This window comes from Eleginops maclovinus, chromosome 1, assembly GCF_036324505.1.
Source record: "Eleginops maclovinus isolate JMC-PN-2008 ecotype Puerto Natales chromosome 1, JC_Emac_rtc_rv5, whole genome shotgun sequence".
NCBI classification, from domain to species: domain Eukaryota; kingdom Metazoa; phylum Chordata; class Actinopteri; order Perciformes; family Eleginopidae; genus Eleginops; species Eleginops maclovinus.
Genome location: NC_086349.1, coordinates 11,085,425 through 11,102,006, shown reverse-complemented (window position 1 = coordinate 11,102,006; position 16,582 = coordinate 11,085,425). Strand labels below are relative to the sequence as shown.

Genomic DNA, 16,582 nt, shown 5'->3' with positions numbered 1-16,582 from the left:
AATACATCAATGTTCGAGAACAGAGGGGACACCCCTTTTATAAAGTGCTGTGTTTTTCAAGGCTATGAAAATAATCTAGAAAATGTCCTTGTTGAAATGCATCCTAAATTATTTTAAAATATTTAATTGAATTTTTTGAACCAACTTCTACCTTTCTTTCCTGTTCTTATAGATTTTTGGGAACTTTGAAGCAGCATACTATCCAGAGCTCTGTGCAAGGAGAAGACGACCTGAACGTGGAGCACCTCCAGCTCCTGCTGCTCCTTTTCCACAATCTGTCGGAGCGCGGCCGGCGGTCAGTCCTGACCCTCGTCACCCAGGCCATCGCTGAAGTGGCACAGAGCAAAGACTCCCAGCTGAAGGCCGTGCCCCTCAACCTGGCCCGGCTCTGCCTGGTTTTCGACTACCTGCTGCGCCACTACTCCCAAGCGCCCGTGTACCTCTTTGAACAGGTTAATTTCCTATTATCTTAGGAGTTTTATCTTAAACCCTGGGGTTAAATGCATGGTCTATTAGAAAATATTAATGAACAAATCTATAACAACCTTTAAGATCCCAAACTGAATATTGCACAAGGCTGATTCAGTAAGAATGTCTTCAGTCACTTTACCAGTGATTTCCTCTGGAGAAGCTATTGGTTTTACATCTTGAAGGTTCCACAGATCCATATAGATCTATAGTTTCAGGATTCTGCCAAGTGGTGTTTGGAGCTATTTGGATTTGTTAACCCCGCCTGTAGGAGTAACAGGACACCCAAACAAAATGCTTGTGAAATTAAGTTTCTCTCTGTCATGATTATGATTTATAGGTGCAGTATAACCTCCTGACCCCACCCTCCACCGGGCCGGGCTCTGTTCAGGACGGTGGCAAACGCAGCGGCCTGCCCCTTTACTACGGATTCAAAGAGGTGGAGGAGAACTGGGCCAAGCACTGTTCAGGAGGTAAGACGAATGAAGGAAATTCTCTTTTTTACCAACTGGGTTGAGAGGGACAATGGGTACAAGATTGCAAATCGCTGGATGTTTTAAGTATTCAGCTTGTTGTTTAGTGTAATTTGATTCTTGTATATCATCAGAAATGCATTGCACATATTGTATTTACCCATGTGATTGTTCCTGGGCTTTTGTATTGATCTAACTAACTGATCCTGCGTCTGCATCACTGGCTGAACACTGTCAGTGATGCTAGGTATAGGAAAAAACCCAAACATTTAAGAAATTAATTCATAAAGATACAGAAAGAATATTATGTTGTGTATTTTCCAACCTTTCTTAGATCCAAATGTTCAGCCGAAGTTCTACTGCGTTCTGTCCCCTGAGGCGTCTGAAGATGACATCAGCAGACTGGACAGCAAGGTGAGACTGTGACCACTAAAAGAAGAAGAATAGAACGATACATACTTAATTGTATTGAACGTAACCTCTTTTTCCCTGCTAGGTCTTTCCAAAGCTGTTCAATGGAGCGGTTAAATATGATGAGCTTTATGCGTGGCTCATCTCTCTCCTGGTTGCCGGCTCTCAGTTTGACACAGCGAGACGACAGGAGAGCAAGCCAATCACTCCCATGGTGAGTACTCATCCCATAAACTATTAACTGCGTAACAAGTCTATGATGCAGGGGGCATTTTAATTGCCATTATATTTATTATTCACCTACAATATTTGAAGGTGCAACTGCTAACCTTTATGACAACATCTTAAAATGCTTACGAACTGGAAACTTTTATAAACATCTGTCTAGATTACTGTAAACTTTGCTGAACGTAATACAAATGTTGTTTTTGAAATGTTAAATCCACCACATATAGGTTGGAACTGAGTATTTTGTTTAATAAAAATGTGGATTTGAATGTCAATATTATGAATACAGTTTATAATATTTGGTACAGCTTTTTTATGTGTAGCTCCACTAGGATGTGTTACATTTCAATCAATAATAACTCAATAGCCAAATTTCAGCCCTGACATTAACTGAGTGGGGTTTGGAAAACAGGGCATGTTCATTTATCGCCCTGCACAGGAGGCATGCTCCCTTCAGTACTACTTCCTCATACTGTGGAGGATCCTGGGAGTTTTACCACCGTCCAAGGCATACATGGAGCAGCTGAAGACGGGCTGCAGTGATCCCAGTGAGAGCGACATCCTGCACACACTGCGATGGTCCTCACGTCTCCGGGTGCCCACATACGTGAACTGGATCAAGGTCTGTTAACTATGTCCTACAGAACGCTGATTAGCACAACAGATGACACAAATGAATTGATAAAAGATATTACATTTGAGTTATAATTCATGAAAATCTACTACAATTATTGACATTTGATTGGACATGCGTTTCTGTGTCCCTAACAATGTTTAACTCTGCTTTTGTCATCACTGACAGGAACATCTGGTGAAGCAGGGGATGAAAGCAGACCAAGCAGCTGCTCTGGTCGACACTACGGCTGCTAAGTGCAGCACTGTGAAATACGATGTGGATCTAGCAGAGGAGTACATCGCCAGACAGGTGATGATTACAACATAGTCTTTGTTGACCTTTATATCGACTGTTATCCAAACTTATTTTTTGAGCACAAGTGTCCCTCTTGACGACTTGATTCTGTTACAGATTTCCACCTTCTCAAGTGTAGACCCGAACGCAATCCTTCCACTTGATCAGTTACCCTCTCTACAAGCCATCTACACGCTGGATGCAGTCATCTCTAAGGTGCAGGTGTCCTTGGACGAGCATATGTCAAAGGTTGCCATTGAAGCCGACGCCCACAAGTCATCTGAGATCACAAAGAACCTACTGCCTGCAACGCTGCAGCTCACTGATGTCTACACAGCCTTCACAAGGTGAGAGAGGAATCCTTCTCACTGCTGCTCTCTGGTTAACACTAAGCATCACACACACTTTGGTCTCGGTCATACCTGCACCATACCAAACAGTAATTATTAAAGAGATACATTCAAAGCATATAGGGTGTGTTAAGATGTTTTTTCTTCATGCAAAAATAAGGCTTTACCAGTAAATCTTTGATCTGTTTATCTGATAAGATGAATAAATAAATCTTGTTGTGACCAGGTCTTACCTGCTGATGAACATCCCAGAGGAAGGGGAGAACAAGCTCACTGATGCCAAGCTCAGAGGTTATGCTGCAGTTCTGTCTATTGGCTCTACCCGCTGCAAGGCCAACCTGTTAGGTATGTGAAAGAATTAGTGTAAATACAGCTCTCGCAGCATCTTGCACACTCATTGTTTTAACCTGAGCTTTTGAAATGAAACTTCACAGGTAACAGCATTATGCAGAACTTGCCATCAGCTGTTCAGACACTCTGTGAGACTTGGAACGGCATCAACACCAATGAATTCCCAAACATTGGCTCATGGGTACGTCATTTCATTGTGTGCCTATGGTTCAGTTCGACGTTGTCTGTCTTTGTATAAACTTGATAAATGACAGTACGCAATCTAATCTCTGTTTAGGGTTGTTTTTCCTTTATTATGTACTAAACCATTGACCGTTAAGTCTGCCTTGAAGGACAATGTGTTCAATTAATATAGGCAGTTAATTTTTTATAAGAATATTATCTCAAATATAAACCTTTTTTAAAGGATTAAAAACAAATAATCTTTTATCATTAAAAGTATAAACATATCAAGGTATATTCTTTATCTAGATGCCCAGCCTTACTCTGTATATCTATTTGAAAAATAATATTGTTCTGGCAATTGTGAAAATAATGTTTGTGTTTTTCTTTTTTTTTCCACAGCGAAATGCATTTGCCAATGATACCATCCCATCAGAAAGCTACATCAGTGCCATCCAAGCCGCTCACCTGGGCACACTCAGTTGTCAGTCCTTGCCTCTGGCCTCGTCTCTCAAACACATACTGCTCTCTTTGGTCCGCCTGACTGGCGACCTCATTGTGTAAGTTGAGTCATTTAGAATACGACAAAGTATGTGATGAGGGAAATATATTGATGTAAGAACACTAAATCCTGTGTTAATACTGCTGCATATTTGTCTCCTCAGCACAGAGGAGTTGAATCCCTCCCAGGTGGTGCGCACCCTGCTGCCCCTCCTGCTGGAGAGCAGCACGGAGAGCGTGGCTGAGATCAGCAGCACCTCACTGGAGCGCATCCTCGGCCCGGCAGAGTCAGACGCCTTCCTCGCCCGAATCTACGAGCGCTTGGTGACTGGCTGTTACAACATCATCGCCCATCACTCAGACCCCAGCAGGTATGCCTTGTGACCTGATAATTAAGTAAAGCTACATAACAAATACACTTTTTTTGTAGTGCTGAAACTCACTGTGCAGCTCTTTTAGCCTTTGTATTCATACTGGCTTGGTTTACTTGCCTGCACCTTTATTGTTTGGTTTGAGTCTCACTGCATCTTTTAATCTCTTTAATCTCTATTCCTCTTTAGTGGTTTGGATGAGTCTGTCCTTGAGGAATGCCTTCAGTACCTTGAAAAGCAGCTTGAAAGCACTCAAGTCCGCAAGGCCATGGAAGAGTTCTTTTCATTCAGGTATTTGCTCAACTGATGTCACAGGCTGAATTATTACACATGTAGAGTTACCTGGCTTATCTTGTTCTCCTTTTTTTTGCCAGTGGGGAGCTTGTCCAGATTATGATGGCGACCGCCAACGAGAGTCTGTCAGCAAAGTTCTGCAACAGGGTGCTGAAATTCTTCACCAAGCTTTTCCAGCTCAGTAAGTTTATTTCAATCAAGAAAGACATTAAAAGAGTGCTTCAAATGGGATGTTTCCAATAAAAGCCCACCTTCATAGAGGGGGGTATTCCCCCAAAATATTTTGTCATCTCTGTTCACAAGGCAAATAGTTGTGTAAGGTTTTTAGCTAAAAAGGTAAGTTTCCAATAATACTAAACATCATGTTGCTGCTCGTTCACAGCGGAGAAGAGCCCAAACCCCAGCCTGTTGACTCTGTGTGGCTCTCTGGCCCAGCTGGCCTGCGTGGAGCCCCCTCGGCTGCATTCCTGGCTGACGCGCATGACTGCGACGCCACCAAAGGACTCGGAGCAGATGGAGATAGTGCAGGAGAACAGACAGCTCCTGCAGGTGCTCACCACTCATATTGTGCGTGACAACAGCCAGGTGGGCGAAGGAGTGTGCACTGTCCTCCTCAGCACTCTCATTCCCATGGCAACAGACATGCTTGCTAATGGTGATGGGACAGGCTTCCCTGAGCTCATGGTCATCATGGCAACCCTCGCCAGCGCGGGACAGGGGGCCGGTCACCTGCAGCTGCACAGGGCAGCCATCGACTGGCTGACCAGATGGTAAGGATCAAGTCTCAGGAACATGCTGTCTCCTCATTTCTTGAACATCAGGGAACCGCACAATGATTTCAACATCAGTGCGAGGATTCTCAGATAACCATGAAATCAAAAAGTACTTTGCATTGGCTGCCCTCATCACTTTTTTTATTAGCCATTATCAATCAGTGATAACATCTAAACTATACTGATATTGATTTTAAAATGAATCCCCTTTTTCTTTACAGCAAAAAGTATTTAACCCAGAAGAATGTCGTGGAAAAAGTAAGCACGAACTTATCCCAAGGAAAGGTAAGTTTCAATGTTTCTCAGTATAATTCACCAGCCTATACAAGTCACTTATTTTGTCTCTATGTTAAACTCACACCTAACATGTTTCCAAATGGCGCTATTAGCATTTAACCATTTGCTGTCCAGTAACTGATGTGCACCTGCTCCGTGATTTCAGCACGCCAGCATGCTGGAATGCTCATGCCACATCATCTCCTACCTGGCTGATGTAATGAATGCCTTGAGGCAAAGCAGTGGCCAAGGCACCTCAGCGATGCTGATGGAGGGAGAAGAGAAGGCTATGGAAGTGGACTCAGACTGGGTGGAGGAACTTGCAGTAGAAGAGGATGATTCCCAGGCAGAGGACTCTGTAAGATCTTGATGTCTCCCTTAATGTCTTTCCTGTTGGAATAGGGCCATGTTGTAACTACAAAAATGAAAAAACATTATACTTAAGCCTGCTCACCAAGCTAGGGAACAAACAAACACAGCAACATATTGAACATCTCTCTGGTTGATGTGCTTACTATGTTCCCCAGTTAGTATCTAATCTAATGGCACTGTCCAGCAGGATATAAATAAAACAACAAAGATAACAAAATAGATATTCACATTAATGTCCTTTAACCAGATCCAAGGAATGCAGCTTGAGCTAAATCGAACATCACGTGTTAATATTTTTGTCTTTGCTTAACAGGATGAAGACTCCCTGTGCAACAAACTGTGCACCTTCACCATTACTCAGAAGGAGTTCATGAACCAGCACTGGTAAAGACAAGTTTATTGCTCCCTGTGATTTTTGTTTTATTCCTTGATGAGACCAGACTCTCTTTAATCATGATCATGGTGAGATATTTTAAGCAGCTTATAGGTGTTTTGGTACAGACTGTAAGGCCGTTGCACCTGGAAGTAGATTGGTCTTGAACCCTACATAACTTGGATTAAATAGGGCTCTAAAGCATACTTATATCAATCCGAATAGGCGTTTGTATTTGTGAAATTCCTTTATGTAGAATTATGCCGGCAAAACTGCCACAACTCAATTGTTTGTGCACTATAAACAGCCCTGTGGTGCCTTCTTTATTCTGCAGGTACCACTGTCACACCTGTAAGATGGTGGATGGGGTAGGTGTGTGCACAGTGTGCGCCAAGGTCTGTCACAAAGACCATGAGATCTCCTATGCCAAATATGGCTCTTTCTTCTGTGACTGCGGTGCCAAAGAGGATGGCAGCTGCCAGGTGAGACCGAATACATCAGGTCATCATGGGAAGAGAACAACAGCGGTAACTTGGCTTGCAAGTCATTCCCCCATTGACTTCCATCCCGTCATTTCATTCTGTCAGGGTTATAGCTAGCCCACACATGTGGCCAGAACATGAAGAGTCATGTAACACATGTCTGTCAACCTTTTGTGTACTGAAAAGGCCAGCTAGTTATTTTTAAGTAATGCATGTGATGACAAAACAAACCATCAACATCATTCTACCTTCAGTTTACTGTTAGTTTAAAGTATCCTTTCTTTGTGTTTTGGTAATCGGTCAGTCAGTGTTTACAGTACAGTGGCTCATTAGAGTTGTGTTCAGTACAATTAATAAGTAATCAAGATTCATGTCAATCTATGATTTTTGTTTACCTTTGGAGGCAATTAAGATATAGTGTGTCTTCAACAAACACAATATCTCTGCCTCCTTTTGAATAACTATATACTCCACAATGCGGAGGAGCTAGCAAAGTGAAAACAAAAGCAGGTTATTGTAATTGTAATTGTACAGAAGCTAAACAAAGATGATGTTAGCTGCCATATTAAGTTGTATAAGCATGCACATGTTAACAATGTTGCTGTTCTCACTGCTCTACTCTGTGTTGTATCATCCTCAGGCACTGGTGAAGCGCAGCCCCAGCAGCGGCATGGGCTCCACCCTCAAAGAGTCTTCTGCATTCCAGAGTGACCTGCGAATGCCTGACAGTGCGATCCGCCATCAGAACGCCTCACCCTCCGACAAAGGCAAGGTCACAATCTGTGACGGCAAACCCGGTGATGAAGACAGACCTAAGAAGAGCAGCGTGTGCAAGAGCATTGAGGGCTGCCAGGAAGAGCTGGTGACACAAGTGGTGAGAGAAAATGGGTTTCTCTTCTAAATGTATCAGTGTCTCTTTCCGTTATACGACTAAGATGAATGCACATTATTGCATTCCTAACAGCACTGACATTTTGTGGCTTAAGAATTTTGCTGTTTTTCTCCACAACAGATGGGATCTTCTACCGCGGCAGTCATACTGGAGATGCTCATGTTCCTCATGGAAGCCATCCAGACAAACTTCCAGCAGGCGTCAGCCGTGGGAAGCAGCAGCCGGGCTCAGCAGGCACTCAATGAACTGCACACTCAGGACAAAGCTGTGGAGATGACCGACCAGTTAATGGTGAGAAGCGGCACACTTTGGAGTGGTTAGAAAAACACGTAACTCCTTAAATATAGATTAATTCTGTAAATTATTTCAGAAACATCATTTATTGTAATAAATCTAAATTGCTGCACTTTTCTTCAGGTGCCCACGCTCGGCTCTCAGGAAGGGGCTTTTGAGAATGTGAGGATGAACTACAGTGGTGACCAGGGACAAACTATCCGTCAGCTCATCAGTGCACACGTCCTGCGTCGTGTGGCTATGTGTGTCCTGTCTTCCCCCCACGGCCGCCGCCAGCACCTTGCAGTCAGCCATGAAAAGGGCAAGGTAAGCTACACAACCCAAACACTTTTTTACAATAAAACTAATAATGAAAAAATGCTGGATTGGACAATTTTATTGAGATCTTGATTTGAAAACCAGAGCTTTTTGTACAACAGAACAAGATGATTCAAAGACACTTTCAAGTGAAAATAGACATTGATTTAATATTTAGCATAGCACTTCTGTTTCTGTCATCATATAAGTGTCAATGTATTTATTTTAATATATAAATACATTTATAATAGAAAATGCATCACTACCCCCTTCCAAGTGCAATTCAGTTTTTTTCATCAGCAGTCTGTTGTATTTGCTTAATCACCCATTAAAACCATTTTCTCTCGTTACAGATAACGGTTCTGCAGCTGTCCACCCTCCTGAAACAGGCCGACTCAAGCAAGAGGAAGCTCACTCTGACCCGTCTGGCCTCTGCCCCAGTCCCGTTCACTGTCCTCAGTCTCACCGGAAACCCTTGTAATGAGGATTACCTGGCTGTGTGCGGCCTCAAGGTCAGAAACAAGCTTCTTTATCATTTAAGACTCTTCTATTGTGTGCCTCTCCTGTAAAAAACGAAACGTGTATGAGAGAAGACCATTGCCAAATGATCCTAAATCATAATCATGGTACATTTCTGAGTAACTGTTGGCTATGCTAATCTTAGCCAACAAGTAAGTATTTGTAATATTAAATGCTGCTTTGTTTGACTGTTCTGCCTATTTTCCCCACAGGACTGCCATGTGCTAACGTTCAGCAGCACAGGCTCTGTGTCAGACCATCTGGTGCTGCACCCCCAACTGGCGACTGGCAACTTCATCATCAAAGCCATTTGGTTACCGGGCTCACAGACAGAACTCGCCATCATCACCGCAGACTTTGTCAAGGTATATTTTAAAGAAAATAGACAGTTTTAAAACATTTTTAATTATTCCACAATTATTGGTAGATATTGAATCAGGGTGAGACTTACAAAAAACACTTAATATTTCTTGTGTCTTTCTATTTCTCTGCCTTGCCAAACAGATTTATGACCTATCAGTGGATGCCCTGAGTCCCATGTACTACTTCCTGCTCCCGAGCTCCAAGATCCGCGATGCTACCTTCCTGTTCAATGAAGAGGGGAAGAACATCATCGTCATCATGTCTTCAGCCGGTTACATGTACACCCAGCTCATGGACGAATCCAGCAGCGCCCAGCATGGCCCTTTCTATGTCACCAATGTGTTGGAGATAAACCACGAAGACTTGAAGGTTAGCAGGATGATAACTTGAGTGTTTTGCACACAATCTTTGATTGTTTGTTTAAAGGGTTTACGCAATATTCCTTTTGGGAATGTTCCATTTACTATGTGTTTCCATAAATCTTTCAAATCAGTTTTTGAAGTTCTTTGAAAATGCATGAAGGTAATAACAAAGTACTTTTTTTTCTGTGACTCTAGGATAGCAACGGGCAAGTAGCTGGCGGTGGCGTGTCGGTCTATTACTCCCACGTGCTTCAGATGCTTTTCTTCAGCTATAGCCAGGGAAAGTCCTTCGCTGCCACAGTGAGCCGCAGCACCACCGAAGTGCAGAGGCTCTTCCCCATCAACGTCAAAGGGTAACCCTTCTTCCACATTTTACACGCGTTCTCCACCTCCCTGCCACCGCACTATGTCTGGGATATGTTATCAGTATCAGAGCTAACTGTCTCCTCGCTATCTTCAGCTCTAATGGCGGCAGCAGTAAGATCTCGCCTGCTCTGTGCCAGTGGTCTGAAGTCATGAACCACCCAGGCCTGGTGTGCTGCGTGCAGCAGACTACAGGCATACCGCTGGTCATCATGGTCAAGCCAGACACCTTTCTCATCCAAGAGATTAAAACTCTGCCAGCCAAAGCTAAGGTAGGAGCTGCTTACTGTACCATTCAGAGCTGAAGAAAACGCTAGAAAGAGCATGTATGAAATAAAAATGCTGCAAGCAAGTCCAAAGCTTGATGTCCCTGTTGAAGTTTGAAAAGACCTATTTAAAAAGCTTTTGTTCTTATAAGAAATACTTTTATATACACTACATACCATGTCATAACAGTCCTTCATTACAGTTAACAAGTACTTTGTTAAGTCGTTGCATTTCTCAGGTTTACATATACAAATGTTCTCTCTTCCCCAGATTCAAGATATGGTTGCTATCCGCCACACTGCCAGTAATGAGCAACAGCGTACAACCATGATTCTTCTCTGTGAAGACGGAAGCCTGCGGATCTACATGGCCAATGTGGACAACACCTCCTACTGGCTCCAGCCCTCACTGCAGCCCAGCTGTGGCATCAGCATCATGAAGCCGGTCCGCAAACGCAAAGCTGCTGCTACTAGTGAGTAGGAAGGTCAAATATATGATATATAAACACATCTCTGAGCATACAGGTGTGATCACCACACAGGACGATAGATGGTTATATGCTAAAATAACTGCTTTACCACAGTTGTCATTTACATTTTTAACTTACTCCAAGGCTATTATACCAGATAACATGAGCATTCCCTAAAAATCTGAACTGTGAGGGGCCATATTTGCCAAGAAATGTGTGCCTACACCATTTTAATGCACGGATTTACTTTCAGCCACCCGGACCTCCAGTCAGGTGACCTTCCCTGTGGACTTCTTTGAACACAACCAGCAGCTGACAGAGGTGGAGTTTGGTGGCAATGACTTGCTGCAGGTCTACAACGGACAGCAGATCAAACACAGGCTCAACTCCACTGGGATGTATGTGGCCAACACAAAGGTAGGCACATTTAATGCAATAATTCTGCCATGCACGTATCTGTTTTATGCTCGTTTAGATTACTTGTGGTAGTTTTGCTGTTTTAACTGTTAGACAAATTACTCTAACCAATAATGTTTCCGTCTAGCCTGGGGGGTTCTCTGTGGAAGCGGTCAACAACAACAGTTCGATGGTGATGACGGGCATGCGGGTGCAGGTGGGCACTCAAGCCATTGAGAGGGCTCCTTCCTATGTGGAGGTCTTCGGCCGCACCATGCAGATCAACCTGACGAGAGCCCGCTGGTTTGATTTCCCCTTCACCAGAGAGGAGGCCCTGCAGGCGGACAAGAAGCTGTCCATCTTCAGTGAGTGAACGCAACTGTTGACAATTATATTGATTATAACTGGTTACTTGTTCTTAGTAACCTCATCTCTGTTGATGATAAATGCTTTTAGCAGAAGTAAGATGTTTTTTCATCAGCCAAAAGGACCATCCTCTCTCTCTGAACTTGCAGAACATTAACAAAATGAATTATCCTAAAGCAATCTTGCAATAGCTTACTTCTAAGTGTGACAAAATAAAGAATATTTATTTTGCTCAGAGCTGTACCTCTATCTTGTTTTACATGATAACTGCTGCATTCTGCTAATGCACTTTCATCTTTCTGTTCTTTTCAAAGTTGGAGCATCAGTTGACCCAGCCGGAGTCACAATGCTCGATTCGATCAAGATCTACGGAAAAACCAAGGAGCAGTTCGGCTGGCCGGAGGATGCACCAGAGGATTTCTCCTCCGCCTCGGTTAACAACGTCTGCAGTCCCAACCTTAACCAGGGCAATGGCACTGTTGACGGAGACATCGCCACCCCGACCACCACCAGCGGCACAGTGCTGGAGAGGTATGAGCTTTCACTTCACGGTTTACAGTCAACACTAGATGTTGCTGTTTACAATTCTCAATCAATGCCCTAGTTTTTCTCACTTTAACCCAAAACAATGTTTTATCTACACTGTTAGATATTACGTTTAGTACTTCTTTCTGTTTAAGTCCCTCTGGGTATTATTGCTTAATGATAATATTAGGTTTTTGTGATTTAAGTTCATCGTTCTAACAATAATTATAATTTTGTTTCTGAATCTGCTATCCAGAAAATGAATAAATCATAATATTAATAAATGTTAAGATAGCAAAATACTGTTATTGATGTTGTAGATGTGACCTGTTTCTTCCACTAGCATATCTTTATCCTTCATGAGCTCTGTAGTCTTAACAAGGGGGGTTGGGTTCTCCTAGGAGTATCTAGTGCATGGCTATAGTGATGTCATCTTTTCTTGCATGCTTCTCTTTTGTTCAATGAATCATTTAATTCCACTTGTTTCTTTCTGTGATCCTCACACTTTTGTTTTTGTTCTTTTTCTTTTGCTCCCAAAAATACAATAAAAAGTTGTGAAACTGAGTCCTTATCAACCTTGGACCGGTTAGTAACTGCCCTTTCTCTGCTTGTTTGTATGGTTTGTGCATGTGTGCCAGTTTGTGTGTCCATGCCTGAGACTGTGAACATGCCATGCACCATCTTCTCACTTGTACAACAACACAAATATTTATTTTTCGTGCCAAAATTCTTGCATTCAGTGTTTTAGCCTTCAGATCAGCGCAGAATGCAACAGGCTGATATGTTATATATTGTTTATTTAAGGCCATATCACAGTAGGAGATGTGTTGATCATTGTTTTTATGTTTCAGGTTGGTGGTCAACTCCCTTGAGGCTTTAGAAAGCTGCTTTGCTGTAGGCTCCTCCAGTGAAAAGGTGAATGGTCTTTCCTCTAAAAGTAATAATTAGTTTTAAAGAAAGTCCTGGCAGTGTTGTTGACTATATGAACTCTGTGTAGGAGAAGAATAAGGTAGCAGCACTCGAGTTGGCCACTCTACTCCTGTCCATGCCAACCCCTGCCGGTGTGCAGCAGCAAACTAAGGGACTTCTTGCCAGCCTGCACACCAGTAGAACTGCCTACCACAACCACAAGGTAAACAAAGTCCCATACACCAAAACCATTTTCATTTCCCATTTGCATGATGTGGTAACCTGTCCTGCTAAATGGTTCAATACTTAATCCAATAAAAATGTGAATTATAAATGTGTTTAGTTCTAAATGTTTTGCTCATCCTCTACATCACTAATGAAACTCTGCCTCCCTCTCCTCAGGATCAGTCCTTGCTGAGTAACGCTGTGCAGTGTCTGAACAGCTGCAGCCGGGAGGGCAGGGAGCTCGACCCTGATGTCTTTCAGAGGCTCGTGATCACCGCCCGCTCCATCGCCATCATGAGACCCAACAACTTGGTGCATTTCACAGAAACAAAGTTATTACAGCATGAGACTGGTAAGATGTTATACTGTTTGTGAAATGTTCACAGGCTACTAAATGGCAAAGTATGAGTTCAATATTTCTACATGTTGCACGATTACACTATTGCACTCAAGATGACAGAGAACGCTCTGCTGGTTAGACCATTTTAAGTGAGCTAAATAATTCATTTTCCGTTCTTCTAAATCTAGAAATGACAGAAGATGGGCATAAACTCATGGATGGTGAAAGCGGTAATTTCATCACACAGCTGATAAATAACTTCTGGAAGCTCCATGCCCTAAAGCCAAAGAACGCCTTTCTTGCTCCTGCCTGCCTGCCTGGTAAGTTCCGACTTTTGGAATACCCATCATTTAGCGAGGAGTCTTAAGTAAAAGATATCGAGATCATCTTAATAAGGGATGTGATTGTGAGGATGAATTGTCAACTCGCATTTAAATGTTGTCAAGTATACATTTGATTTTGGTAAAGTATTGAAAAAAAGTTCCCCAGTATGTGAACCTTTGTTTCCCTCTCTCTTTCTAAGGCCTGACTCATGTGGAAGCAACAGTAAATGCCTTGGTGGACATCATCCATGCATACTGCACATGTGAACTGGACTACATAAACGTGGCATCGAAAATCTACATGCAAATGCTTCTGTGCCCAGTAAGTCTAGCACTTAATTTCATTACAAGAATCATAATAAATAAGAAAGGTTTGATTCCAGGTTGTTGAGCACAAACATTTCAGCTGTGGTATTTCCGACGTGATACACTGTTATTATTGCATTTGTTAATGCAAGGCAATACAATGATATCATAGACAAGATTTTGAGGAAACAGGAAATAACTTATTGCCATTTTATCAATTTACTATTTTGGCTTTGATCAAATCTCAGGACACATCTGTGAGCTTTGCATGTAAGCAGGCTCTGATCAGAGTGCTTCGACCAAGAAACAAACGGCGACATGTGACCCTTCCCTCGCCCCCACGCTCCAACACACCGATGGGTACGTTTTCACAGCCTTGTCTTATACCGTGCTTTATGCATATACCCTATCTGTTGATTCAGCTCTCTAAAACTTGATTTCCTTATTTCAGGAGACAAGGATGATGATGACGACGACGATGCGGATGACAAAATGCAGTCATCAGTGCTGACTGGAGGAGATGAGGGCAGACGGGAGAGTCAGGAGCAGAGCGAGGTGGATCATGGCGACTTTGAGATGGTGGTGAGCAAAGACCTCACTGAATTTTGTGAGCCGCAGGTCGAGCAAGTCCCTAACACACTTTGTATTTTTCTTCCTCTTCAGTCAGAGTCCATGGTCCTGGAGACATCAGATAATCTCAACAATGGAAATCCATCTCCTCTGGAGGCTCTGCTGGCTGGAGCCGAAGGTTTCCCGCCCATGCTGGACATCCCTCCTGATGCAGACGATGAAACTATGGTAGAGCTGGCCATCGCTCTCAGCCTTCAGCAGGACCAGCAAGGTAAGCTGCCACACAACCAAAAATACATTATTAACTGACACCGCCTCGGAGTCCCATATAAATCACATCTCGGTGACAGACTCAACGGTCCAGAAGCTAAAAATGAAAGCCTAATGAAAACAGGGAAACACTGAGCTGTAGATAGCAGATAAGGGAGATAAAACTACACAATGAACACTTTTTTAGGTCAAAAGTTCTAATTTTGATTTCCTATAGCTGATTCCTGCTTGGCAAAATGTCATTTATCACTCTTATATTTACACCAGATTTAGCGTAATTAACCTAGTTTTAGCCATTGTTTACCTCAAATGGTAAACCAACTATTTATCAGCTGAAGCATCACTTTTTGGTGAGTGCTTCTAACATATCTTTTCACGTTTTTAGGCAGTAGCAGTAGCGCCCTTGGCCTTCAGAGCCTTGGCTTGTCTGGCCAGGCCCCAAGCTCCTCTTCACTGGATGCTGGCACCCTTTCAGACACCACCGCATCAGGTAAAAAAAAAACAGCTATGTGATCAAAACGAAGCTTTATATTTATATCTGCAAGGTCACAGTGGCTAATAAACCCTTAACATCAGACATTAAACCAATTTCTCTTAGCTAGCATTTGAAATACAGTTGCCAAAATCTTAGTGTGCATCGTGACCACATATGATATTCCAAAATCAGGCACATAACCCAATGTTTGGCACATGGTGTTGTCTTAATTCAGTATTTAAATAGTCATTGTTAGTATGATAATGCCCAACTGGTAAGGAAGCATACATGGCAGTTTGAATGCACTGAATGCTTTATTACATTGCTGCACAGCTATAACTGATATCCTGTATCCTTGCCAGAAGACTGCACTGTATTTACTGTTACAGCCATTGCTATGATTTCAGCCCCGGCGTCTGACGATGAGGGGAGCACGGCTGCCACTGACGGATCCACGCTGCGGACCTCCCCGGCAGAGCATGGCGGCAGCGTGGGCTCAGAGAGCGGAGGCTCTGCCATCGACTCTGTGGCGGGGGAGCACAGTGGTGGGTGACACAACACAACTGCACATTTTCAATGCCAGCCTGATATTCCAAATGTTTATGCATGTCGGAAATCAGAACATAAAGTATCAATAAACCAAAAGGACATCGGTCTGTATAAGATTTTCCATTTGACAAGATTTGACCCATTTTACAGTCGTTTAAAGAGGTCTTTTATCGTGACAATCATCTGATAAAACTCCAACCTCTATCAACATTCTGAATACAGTATTTGAGATCATCACACATGGCACATTGTCCAACACTTCCTTCCCTCGCACCTCAATTTGACGTTTTGATGACTTGAAACTAAAGTGTGTATGTGTGTGTCTGTACAGTGTCAGGACGCAGTAGTGCATACGGGGACACAACAGTAGAGGGCCACCCTGCAGGTCCAGGCAGTGTGAGCTCCAGCACCGGAGCCATCAGCACCACCACAGCCCAGCAGGAGGGCGAAGGCTCTGAGGGAGAAGGAGAGACAGAGGGAGACATCCACACAAGCAACAGGTCAGACATCCTGATTGCCAAGCACAGCTCACCATTAAAAAGGACGTCTGTTGACAGCCTATCTGTCCGATCCAAAGACACTACCATGACCGCAGGAGAAAATAGATTGGGGAATATTTTGGCTTTTGGGGTAGAATAAATTGTCACAGAAAACACCACATGAAGCTGAAAGTGGTCTTCCCAGTTGTGAAGGAAACATTTTTTTCA

At 43.1% G+C, this 16,582-nt stretch overlaps 1 protein-coding gene across 11 annotated transcripts in view; it reads left to right on the top strand.

The window, feature by feature from the left end:
* ubr4 (ubiquitin protein ligase E3 component n-recognin 4) overlaps nt 1-16,582 on the top strand; it is a 41,048-nt gene that overhangs the window by 9,886 nt on the left and 14,580 nt on the right. For 2 of the 11 annotated variants that reach the window (XM_063880784.1, XM_063880732.1), the window contains exons 19-60: nt 173-452; nt 809-941; nt 1,276-1,355; nt 1,438-1,566; nt 2,020-2,202; nt 2,383-2,505; nt 2,608-2,837; nt 3,067-3,185; nt 3,275-3,372; nt 3,756-3,913; nt 4,019-4,225; nt 4,415-4,516; nt 4,600-4,700; nt 4,902-5,289; nt 5,514-5,577; nt 5,735-5,926; nt 6,254-6,324; nt 6,648-6,840; nt 7,436-7,669; nt 7,808-7,978; nt 8,105-8,287; nt 8,632-8,790; nt 9,010-9,162; nt 9,302-9,529; nt 9,718-9,875; nt 9,983-10,157; nt 10,423-10,624; nt 10,875-11,038; nt 11,166-11,382; nt 11,698-11,914; nt 12,461-12,493; nt 12,760-12,823; nt 12,906-13,040; nt 13,220-13,394; nt 13,571-13,702; nt 13,906-14,027; nt 14,260-14,371; nt 14,463-14,593; nt 14,675-14,852; nt 15,237-15,341; nt 15,734-15,871; nt 16,207-16,375. In XM_063880784.1, the coding sequence (XP_063736854.1) occupies nt 173-452; nt 809-941; nt 1,276-1,355; nt 1,438-1,566; nt 2,020-2,202; nt 2,383-2,505; nt 2,608-2,837; nt 3,067-3,185; nt 3,275-3,372; nt 3,756-3,913; nt 4,019-4,225; nt 4,415-4,516; nt 4,600-4,700; nt 4,902-5,289; nt 5,514-5,577; nt 5,735-5,926; nt 6,254-6,324; nt 6,648-6,840; nt 7,436-7,669; nt 7,808-7,978; nt 8,105-8,287; nt 8,632-8,790; nt 9,010-9,162; nt 9,302-9,529; nt 9,718-9,875; nt 9,983-10,157; nt 10,423-10,624; nt 10,875-11,038; nt 11,166-11,382; nt 11,698-11,914; nt 12,461-12,493; nt 12,760-12,823; nt 12,906-13,040; nt 13,220-13,394; nt 13,571-13,702; nt 13,906-14,027; nt 14,260-14,371; nt 14,463-14,593; nt 14,675-14,852; nt 15,237-15,341; nt 15,734-15,871; nt 16,207-16,375 (6,606 nt within the window). Of the gene's footprint in view, nt 1-172; nt 453-808; nt 942-1,275; nt 1,356-1,437; nt 1,567-1,992; nt 2,203-2,382; nt 2,506-2,607; nt 2,838-3,066; nt 3,186-3,274; nt 3,373-3,755; nt 3,914-4,018; nt 4,226-4,414; nt 4,517-4,599; nt 4,701-4,901; nt 5,290-5,513; nt 5,578-5,734; nt 5,927-6,253; nt 6,325-6,647; nt 6,841-7,435; nt 7,670-7,807; nt 7,979-8,104; nt 8,288-8,631; nt 8,791-9,009; nt 9,163-9,301; nt 9,530-9,717; nt 9,876-9,982; nt 10,158-10,422; nt 10,625-10,874; nt 11,039-11,165; nt 11,383-11,697; nt 11,915-12,460; nt 12,494-12,759; nt 12,824-12,905; nt 13,041-13,219; nt 13,395-13,570; nt 13,703-13,905; nt 14,028-14,259; nt 14,372-14,462; nt 14,853-15,236; nt 15,342-15,733; nt 15,872-16,206; nt 16,376-16,582 lie in introns of all 11 variants that reach the window. The other 9 variants (XM_063880716.1, XM_063880708.1, XM_063880766.1 and 6 more) reach the window with 8 other exon arrangements.